The sequence below is a fragment of the Myxocyprinus asiaticus genome, chromosome 18, assembly GCF_019703515.2.
Source record: "Myxocyprinus asiaticus isolate MX2 ecotype Aquarium Trade chromosome 18, UBuf_Myxa_2, whole genome shotgun sequence".
Lineage (NCBI taxonomy): Eukaryota > Metazoa > Chordata > Actinopteri > Cypriniformes > Catostomidae > Myxocyprinus > Myxocyprinus asiaticus.
The window spans coordinates 16,751,370-16,762,175 of record NC_059361.1 but is presented as its reverse complement, the minus strand read 5'-3'; the positions used below and the strand labels follow the sequence as shown (position 1 = coordinate 16,762,175).

The following is a 10,806-nucleotide window of genomic DNA, read 5'->3' as shown; positions in this document are numbered from 1 at the left end:
ACTGGAAAAAAAATAAAAATAAATAATAAAAAAAATATATATATATATATATATATATATATATATATATATATATATATATATATACACACACACACACCAATCAGCCACAACATTAAAGCCACCTGACTAACATTGTGTAGGTCCCCCTCCTGCCACCAAAACAGCACCATCTCATTCTTGAGATTCTCTTCTTCTCAGCACAATTGTACAGAGTGATTATTTGAGTTACCGTAGACTTTGTCAGTTCGAACCAGTCTGGCATTTTTCTGTTGACCTCTCTCATCAACAAGGCATTTCCATCCACAGAACTGCCCCTCACTGGATGTTTTTTGTTTTTGGCACCATTCGGAGCAAATTCTAGAGACTGTTGTGCGTGAAAATCCCAGGAGACAGAAATACTCAAACCAGCTCATCTGGCACCAACAATCATGCCACGCTCCAAATCACTGAGATCACATTTTTCCCCATTCTGATGGTTGATGTGAACATTACCTGAAGCTCCTGACCTGTATCTGCATGCTTTTATTCACTGCATTGCTGCCACATGATTGGCTGATTAGATAATCACATGGATGATTGCTGGTGCCAGATGGGCTGGTTTGAGTATTTCTGTAACTGCTGATCTCCTGGGATTTTTATACACAACAGTCTCTTGAATTTACTCCGAATGGTGCCAAAAACAAAAAAACATCCAGTGAGCGGCAGTTCTGCACATGGAAATGCCTTGTTGATGAGAGAGGTCAACAGAGAATGGCCAGACTGGTTCTAACTGACAAAGTCTACAGTAACTCAGATAACCACTCAGTACAGTTGTGGTGAGAAAAATAGCATCTCAGAATGCTATTCTGAGAGGTTGGCGCTGTTTTGGTGACACACAATATTAGGCTAGTGGTTTTAATGTTATGGCTGATTGGCATATAAATATATATATGCATGCCTATATATTGATTTGGGGTTTAATATGATCAGGACATTTTATTGACTGGTTTCATGAGAAGAATCACACATTAAAGCTCAGGCTACCGACTGGGACAGTAACTGTAGAGACAAGTAAAGGTGATATGGGTGAACAGTAGCAACAGCACCACCATGGGGGTTGATTTGTTATTGGCGTGCATCAGCTTGTTCAGCGACTGTACCAGTGCTTGAACCTCCCCTGCCATTTAGCTCCCTAATACTGTATCTTTAGCTTCCTTTGGGACGATGCTGTTTGTGGATGTGCTTGTCACTACATGTCCTTCAATCAGCACAGAGTCACACACCTGAACCCCTTTCCCAGGTGGAAATGAGAACCCCACACAAGCTCACTCGACTTCACAAACAAGTGCCTGTCACTATACACAATAACTGCTTGGATGGACAGATGGATGGATGAAAAATAGCTAAGATAAAACTTTTTTTACAATCATAAATTATGATTTTTTTTTTCAATTAAATGTAATAACATACCAATAATGCATATCTTCTGATTAAGAAATACAAAGTCAGTAGTAGCACAAAAAATTACAAAAAAAGAAAACCCCTACAGGTAAAGATCATTAATTTGTCCAGACTTCTTCCACTAATCTGTGCGTTTGTACACATTTACAAATAGTAAGTAATGATAGTATGACCTAAAATGCAGAGGAAGCCTGGAAAAATTCCACAAATCCCACATGAAAGTAACATAAGTGAATGGGATTATCAGAGCACATGTGACAGATTCCTTTCAGGGATGCCAGAAAACAGGCCCACTTGAAAAATAACAATAAATAAGCCATGCAAAATACAGCATTTTCAGAGAATCTATCAGAACATTGTCTAGTATGGAACAGTTGTCCCTTGTACAGCAGTATCACAAAATCTCTTTGTCTTTGTGCATTATCGGGCTTCATATTTTTAATAGCACCATGAAAATAACATGTTGCTTCATTATATCATATTTTTATACACCTAAGTCTTGTGAACCAAATGAAATTCAATCTATATAATCTTTAATGAGAAAGAAATCTGAACATGGGAGTCCTTTATTAAAGCTCAGTTTGCATTATACAAATATCGGTTTCAAACTGCATGCGGTGGCTTGGTCTGAGGCACAATACTAAAACAGCCTTTTTAGACAAAAAGGAGGGGGCAGAAATATCAACATAGATTTGCATAAATGAAACTGAATATCATTTAATATTGCAGTTTACCCACTAGAAATTTAAACTTGTTAGTCGTATTTTAATAGACAAGTAAAATATACATATGATAAAGGTGACACTGAGAAAAAAAAAATACATTAAGAACTAGGTTTGCAATTAAGACAAAGAGGTTGTTCATCTTGCATTTAATTTTTTGTCATTGTGACAACAGAGAGTTTAAAGACAATAAATACCAAGCATGTTATTTATATCACAAAAATTTTCTACATCATAAATCAGACAGAGGGCTGGACATAGATCTCCATTTGTGCCCAAACAATCCCCTTTCTCTATGTACTGTATATAAGAACACGCTTCGATTAAAGGAGTGGAATATTAACGAGGCCACATCCACAGTTCTCCTACAATGACACGAACTCATGGTCCAAATTCTGTTATGCTCAAACTGACTCAAAGGGACTTGACCTATACATAGGGGTGTTGCCCCACAGGTAAAGAGTCCCATCAATCACCAACTCTTCCTTCCTCTGTAATAATCTCTTTTCTTTTGCCTTTGGAAACACTATTGCTCTACCTAGCACAAGAAAATACCAAGGCCTTTATTGGTGAAAATAAGAACACTGTTGATCTCACTCATATATAAGACCAGCCCAGGCAAACTCAACCATAATATTGGTGTAAAATGCAGACATAAGTAATACATTTATTTTTTTTACACTTATGTCACTATTCAAATGTCAATAATCCTTTTCTTGAAAAGAGAAAAAATAATGTAGCATAAAATAAAGTTTCACATCCCTGAAAAACAAAATAACCAAAAAGATAAAGATAAAACAGGCACAAGTTCCAGGAAGCCTCCTAAGTTTGGAGTCTCCTTCACAGCAAAAACCTCTGTGTTATAACGGTGCCTTCCACAGCGTTAGCGGCAATCCCAAAACAAAGTCCTCTGATCTTACTGTCTGAACTTATCTGTAGTTGGCAAATAAAGTTGAAAACATTGATTGGTCACGTTTCAATGGGTATGAGCGCTACTACTGCTATTCTTCCCCTGCCACTTCGGTAGAAGAGTTCAGGTAAGAAATCAAAACCAAAAATCAACACTGCAAGAGCCAGTTTAGTAAAAACAAGCTAAAAGAAGGCAAAAAGCAACAAGACTTTGAACTTCATCCTTGATGCAGAATCAGATTCGTTTAAAAAAAGTTGTGTTCGTGTCATGCTGCGCTTGGACAGTTAACTGCCCTAATATGACCTTAGACCTTCGGTGGCTACAATATAGATTATGGAGTGACCCGTCACAATGCATTAAACACAGAGAGCTGAAAAAAAAAAATCAATGTATCATCATTATTATCAATGATGAGGATAATAATAATAATAATAGTGATACTAATATTACAACCGACCCCAGAAAATGAGGCGGAACTGAAGTAGCAGAGAAAAATTTGCGCGAATCACAGTACAGCCTGCCATTGTAGGGAATGTTCCGGTCTTAGTGGGACAATGACAGGGCAGCGTGCCTAAAGGTGGGGGAGGGGGGGGTGTCGCAGGAGTGGAGAAAATGGGGTTGGAGGGGAATGTAGCAGTACTGAGTAAGGGGGAGGTAGAAGAGGAGGCGACAAGGAGAAATCAGAAGGGATGAATAGTCCTCTTCTCTACTCCCACTCAGTGGTTCCTGGTGGTTTGGATGTCAGGTCATACATCACCCTTGAGATGCCTGGGATTTTCTTGATTTCGTTGACCATTTTTAGAACCACCTGTGGCCAGAGAGCATGAGTTAGTGGATGGAAATGAATAGAGGAGCATTATATATAGATTGTTGACATCTGGGAAAATAAAATTATAATTGATACCAATAGTGGAATTACAGCAGATAATTTCATGATTCTTGGGGGGTGTTGATCCATTGCACATTGGGACACTATGACTCAATCACCTGCGACACGATTACGAGATTGCCCATTAAAGCTTAGCTGGTATTAAACAACAATGCTGTATTAAAACTCTATCGTGCATTTTCATTGTAGATATTAAAATGTACAGTGATATTATGAAAAAAAAAAATAGTGTATTTTTAATCTTCTAACAACTAATATTTAAGAGATTGTTTCCCTTTCAAGCACATTATGCATGAAAGAATTGCAAACAAACTCTCTTTTGAAGAGAAAATAAGGCTTTGACCTTTTCAGACTTGCAGTCATCATTTAACCACTTGAGAGACTTCAGAAGACAATACAATGGTAAAGCCCCAAGTATACTTCGATTTTGATGCGAATGCTCAGCGTCTGAATACAGTCGAATGTGAGCCTGTCAAAGTATACTCCATATGACTGTGTTTGCATACACAAGCCGTTGGTGCATGCACGCAACAACTGCTATGAGACCCTTGACTTTTTCTCTTCAGGAGTTTAGACCCATAAAGATACACTATATTGACAAAAGTATTCGCTCATCTGCCTTTAGACGCATATGAACTTAAGTGACATCCCATTCTTAATCCATAGGGTTTAATATGACGTCAGCCCACCCTTTGCAACTATAACAGCTTCAACTCTTCTGGGAAGGCTTTCCACAAGGTTTAGGGAATTTTTGACCATTCTTCCAGAAGCGCATTTGTGAGGTCAGACACTGATGTTGGACGAGAAGGCCTGGCTCACAGTCTTCGCTCTAATTCATCCCAAAGGTGTTCTGTCGGGTTGAGGTCAGGATTCTGTGCAGGCCAGTCAAGTTCTTCCACACCAAACTCGCTCATCCATGTCTTTATGGACCTTGCTTTGTGCACTGGTGCGCAGTCATGTTGGAACAGGAAGGGGCCATCCCCAAACTGTTCCCACAAAGTTGGGAGCATGGAATTGTCCAAAATCTCTTGGTATGATGAAGCATTCAGAGTTCCTTTCACTGGAACTAAGGGGCCAAGTCCAGCTCCTGAAAAATAACCCAACACCATAATCCCCCCTCCACCAAACTTCACAGTTGGCACAATGCAGTCAGACAAGTACCGTTCTCCTGGCAACCGCCAAACCCAGACTCGTCCATCAGATTGCCAGATGGAGAAGCGTGATTCGTCACTCCAGAGAACGCGTCTCCACTGCTCTAGAGTCCAGTGGCGGCGTGCTTAACACCACTGCATCCGACGCTTTGCATTGCACTTGGTGATGTATGGCTTGGATGCAGCTGCTCGGCCATGGAAACCCATTCCATGAAGCTCTCTACACACTGTTCTTGAGCTAATCTGAAGGCCACGTGAACTTTAGAGGTCTGTAGCGATTGACTCTGCAGAAAGTTGGCGACCTCTGCGCACTATGTGCCTCAGCATCCGCTGACCCCGCTTTGTCATTTTACGTGGCCTACCACTTCGTGGCTGAGTTGCTGTCATTCCCAATCGCTTCCACTTTGTTATAATACCACTGACAGTTGACTGTGGAATATTTAGTAGCGAGGAAATTTCACGACTGGACTTGTTGCACAGGTGGCATCCTATCACAGTACCATGCTGTCACTGAGCTCCTGAGAGCGGCCCATTCTTTCACAAATGTTTGTAGAAGCAGTCTGCATGCCTAGGTGCTTCATTTTATACACCTGTGGCCATGGAAGTGATTGGAACACCTGAATTCAATTATTTGGATGGGTGAGCGAATACTTTTGGCAATATAGTGTATCTTTATTGTCCTTCAGACTCGAACTATACAAATACAGGTATCTCCTGACCTCCTCACACAAGCACTCTTGATGTGCAAATCTACTGTTGTTGTTTTTACCTTCGTCTCCTGTTGTTTAGTGGTGATTATTTCTAGCACTTCTTTGTGACGGCTCAGCTGTGAGTGTTGCCAACTTGTGGACCCACTAATTAGAGCAAATAACTCCAGGTGCATGCGCATTCTGCGCGTTCAAAGACACGCAGTTAGAAAAATCGGGCTGTGCACCGTTCAGTGTTCGAGAACTCTGCTGATGACGAGATTTATGTCAAGTGTGAGCGTCTGCGTCTGTCCGAAGTATACTTTGGGCTTAAGGGTGAGCAATGACCAATGAGCATAGTAAACAATGAGGTTTCCAATTTTTTACAGTGTTTTCTGTGAATATTTCGGGAGCGAACATTTCAGTGCACTGGAATGAATTTGTTAATGGGCCAGCCCTAGAAATAGCTGACTCCCTGGCCAGTGCCCTGACTACTGAACTAGAGAGGTGGAGACGCACTCTGTGTTTTAACTAAGTCCTGTTGCTCTATGAAGATTATTTCAAGATCTACGCACCATGTTGTGTTTGTGCTCATTTTAATCAGGATCACCCACTGCAAGTTACAAAATTGCTTTTTTGACAGCATGTTTATGTTTGGTGAAAACGTGAGGAAAAAGTCACATCTGTGTACAAACAGGACATGTTCTCATTTTCCATCTGCAGATTGTTGGTCTATGTACACATCCATCAGATGGGCACCTGTTGCCATTAAACAGTCACCTATATGCATTGTAAAGTCCACATACTAATCTTTTTAACAACATTTTGTCACATTTTTATAATTAATCAGGTACCAATCCACTTAAAGTTAAAAAAATTTATGGATGGAGGATCTGGCTCTCACCTCTTCAGGGATTTGGATGTCTGGAGTTGCAGCAATACCGGTCATGAAGTCACTGGTGATGAAGGTTCTGATGATGACGGATCGTCTGCAGGAGGGCTGCTTCTGCAGCGGGTCACGATCAAAGTGCAGTGGGGTGAGGATGATTGGCATCTGACTGATCTTACTTGAGTAGCCTGAGAATAAGGCAGAACTTGTCACATGCTGATCAGGCCCAAGCAAAATCTAATTGAAGTTGGTAAATAAATAAATAAATAAATAGTACTTTAAAGATGATTTTGTCAACTATTTAGGACTATTCACACAGTGAACAAATATTTGCAGTGTACAAGACTTAAAATCAAACAAGGCATTTTAGTACCCATTTATAAGAGGAATTTTCATATTCTAAGTCAATAATGTTTGCAGATATCCTTTTGCAAATAAGCCTTGGTCAACGGTTTGCTTCGATTCGGTATGAATAGTCCTTTATTCAGTAGCTGTGAACTCCAGTTAATCAATATGACATTATGTATACATGTTCTACATTCTCTTTACAAATAGCTATACATAACATTAATAAAGTTAAAACTGTATGAACAACATAAATTAAAGTCTTTCAATAGTAAAAAAAAATTGTCGAACCAAACAAATTTTCACTCCGAGACATAACTGTGATGAAAATGTTTACTTGGCTCTTCCAGTAGCCATAGCTGTGGTAGGAATGTTTACATGCATAAAGGTTATGACAATAAGGAAGCAGACAAAGCAAGCAGCCAGCTCTTACCAGACTCCCTCAAAATGGTGTGTGCTACAAAGTCTGCCTGTCTTAGTGTGCTCAGTACACCAGTGGTCAGGAAGGTGGGTGTGATGTCAGTGGGCGGCTCCTTCACGTATGACCCAAAGACGTAAACAACTCTGCAAAGGAGCAGATTAATGGGGGACACAAAAACAGAAACCATTATTTAAATATTTATTTTTCTATTTCAAATAGAGAATGTAATAAACACATTACATGAATTGTTCCTATTTTTTCTTACATGAAACACAAAAGGAGATAAAGGAGAGGCAGAATATCTGAGCTTCAGTTTTACATACAAGGAAAGTGGGTGGTGATTTATACTATCCAGCTCCAAAATGGACAAAATAGCACTATAAAAGTAGTCTTCCAAAACTTCTAGAGCCACAAGTTAGCTGTGTGAGGAACAGACTAAAATTCAAGGAATATTTCACCCAAAAATGATAATTTTCTCATCACTTACTCACCCTTATGTAGTCTCAAACTCGTATTACTTTCTTCCACAGAACACAAACTAAGATATTTTAATGGAGATATTATGTCTGTTTGTCCATACAATGCAAGTGAATGGTGATCAAATGGTCCAGCTCCAAAAAGCACAAAAGAAGCATAAAGATAATCCATAAAACTCCATGGCTTTAATCCATGTCTTCTGAACTGATATGATCGATTTTTTGGTGAGAACAGACCATAATGTAACTCATTTCACAATTGCAATTGCTAGGCATAATGACTTCAAGCTCAATCACACTTCCTAGTGCTTAACGTATGCACAGAACCCTAGATGGCGCTAGGATGTGTAATCAAGCTTGAAATCATGATCGCCAAGGAGATTGAGGATGTCAAGATTTAAAGTGAAAAAAGGAGTTACATTTTGGTCTGTTCTCACCCAAAACCGATTGTATCGCTTCAGAAGATATGGATTACACCACTGATGCCTCTGTGCTTTTACGAGCTTGAATATTTGGTCAGCATTCACTTGCCTTGTATGGATAATCAGACATCATATCTCCATTAAAATATCTTGGTTTGTTTTCTGTGGAAGAAAGTAATACGAGTTTGAGACTACATAAGGGTGAGTAAGTGATGAGAATTATCATTTTTGTGTGGAAAAACAAAGTTGGCATGGTTGGTGGGAAGGGGACTGGTGGAAAGTGATGATCTAATGATATTACCTGTTGATGGAGTGACAGATTCGAGGAATGAGTCTGGCCAGGAACATCAGTGAATCCCAGTGAGGCGCCTCTTTACTGCTCACACCACAAACATAACTGTATGACCGAGAGTCACCCTGTACAAACGGGATCATATGGAATCAGCGTTAGATCATGTTCTGCCCTCCAACACACTCCTGCAGATCCATCTTGGGAAAGCTAAAAATATACATTCTAAATTACATCTCTATAAAGTCTCTATTAAGTTTGTGGTGAACCTGTACACTATGGCTGCGTATCACAGACTACTGGTTTAATTCCTTTTATACAACAGTTCGCTCACAGCCTCTAATCTGATTGGACAAACAGCATTCCAAGAGTGCTAATATTTAGTATAACACTGGGATGCATCACTGTTTGTATCAATATGCTTGTCTGTGTTCACAGCTTTCCAGACAGGCTGTTAGTCTGTGCATTGCTCTGCAACATGCACCAATTGCTCCTGCTTTGGCTTCATCTGGCAGAATTTTCACAAGCAAAAAAAAAAAAAAAAAAGACAAGTTACTTGATATTAACTAAAAATGGCAGCTTCACAGCCTCTGCGTATTACACTCTGACCTGCTTCTTCATGACTTACTGTTGGAGATATTAATGCACACACAAAAATAAACTATAAAAAGGAACTAAAGTTTCAATGCAATTTAGTGAGAATATATATATATTAGTAAATATATATATTATACATACAGCTGAATTCAGAAGTTTACATACCCTTAGGTTGAAGTCATTCAAATATTATATTAGCATTATATATTAAAGTTCTGGCAAGTCGTTTAGGACATCTACTTTGTGCATGACATAGGTAATTTTTCAAACAATTGTTTACAGACAGACTGTTTCACTTTTAATTGACTACATCACAATTCCAGTGGGTCAGAAGTTTACATACACTAAGTTAACTGTGCCTTTTAGCAGCTTGGATAATTCCGGAAAATTATATCAAGCCTTTAGACAATTAGCTTCTGATAGTACGTGTACTGAATTGGAGGTGTTCCTGTGGATGTATTTTAAGGCCTACCTTCAAACTCAGTGCCTCTTTGCTTGACATCATGGGTAAATCAAAATAATCAGCAAAGACCTCAAAAAAAAATTGTGGACCTCCACAAGTCTGGTTCATCCTTGGGAGCAATTTCCAAAGGCCTGAAGGTACCACGTTCATCTGTACAAACAATATTACGCAAGTATAAACACTATGGGACCACGCAGCCATCATATTGCTCAGGCATTCTACACATTCTGTCTCCTAGAGATGAACGTTTGGTGCAAAAAGTGCAAATCAATCCCAGAACAACAGCAAAGGACCTTGTGAAGACAAGTATCTATATCCACAGTAAAATGAGTCCTATATTGACATAACTTGAAAGGCTGCTCAGCAAGGAAGAAGCCACTGCTCAAAAACCACTATAAAAAAGCCAGACTACAGTTTGCAAGTGCACATGAGGACAAAGATCTTAATTTCTGGAGAAATGTTCTCTGGTCTAATGAAACCAAAATTGAACTGTCAGGCCATAATGACCATTATTACGTTTGGAGGAAAAAGGGTGAGGCTTGCAAGCCGAAGAACACTGTCCCAACCGTGAAGCAGAGGGGTGGCAGCATCATGTTGTGGAGGTGCTTTGCTGCAGGAGTGACTGGTGCACTTCACAAAATAGATGGCATCATGAGGAAGGACAATTGTGGATATATTGAAGTAACGTCTCAAGAAATCAGCCTGGAGGTTAAAGCTTGGTCAAAAATGGGTCTCCCACAATTTAAAGGCAATGCTACCAAATACTAATAAAGTGTATGTAAACTTCTGACCCACTGGGAATGTGATGAAAGAAATAAAAGCTGAAATAAATCACTCTCTACTATTATTCTGATATTTCACTTTCTTTAAATAAAGCAGTGATCCTAACTGACCTAAGACAGGGAATGTTTTCTATGATTAAATGTCAGGAATTGTGAAAACTGAGTTTAAATGTATTTGGCTAAGGTGTATGTAAACTTGACTTCAACTGTTTGTGTGTGTGTATATTTTATATATATATATATATATATATATATATATATATATATATATATATATATACACACACACACACACATATACAGTTGTGCTCAAGTTTGCAT

At 39.1% G+C, this 10,806-nt stretch overlaps 1 protein-coding gene across 1 annotated transcript in view; it reads right to left on the bottom strand.

Annotated features, from left to right (window-relative positions):
* Positions 1–1,993: 1,993 nt before the first annotated feature.
* LOC127456360 (GMP synthase [glutamine-hydrolyzing]-like) overlaps positions 1,994–10,806 on the bottom strand; it is a 28,600-nt gene continuing 19,787 nt past the window's right edge. Inside the window, exons 13-16 of the mRNA XM_051724806.1 lie at positions 8,656–8,771; positions 7,469–7,599; positions 6,706–6,878; positions 1,994–3,883 (exon numbers count right to left, since the gene is read on the bottom strand). Coding sequence (XP_051580766.1) covers positions 3,782–3,883; positions 6,706–6,878; positions 7,469–7,599; positions 8,656–8,771 — 522 coding nt within the window. The 3' untranslated portion in view covers positions 1,994–3,781. The remainder of the gene's footprint in view (positions 3,884–6,705; positions 6,879–7,468; positions 7,600–8,655; positions 8,772–10,806) is intronic.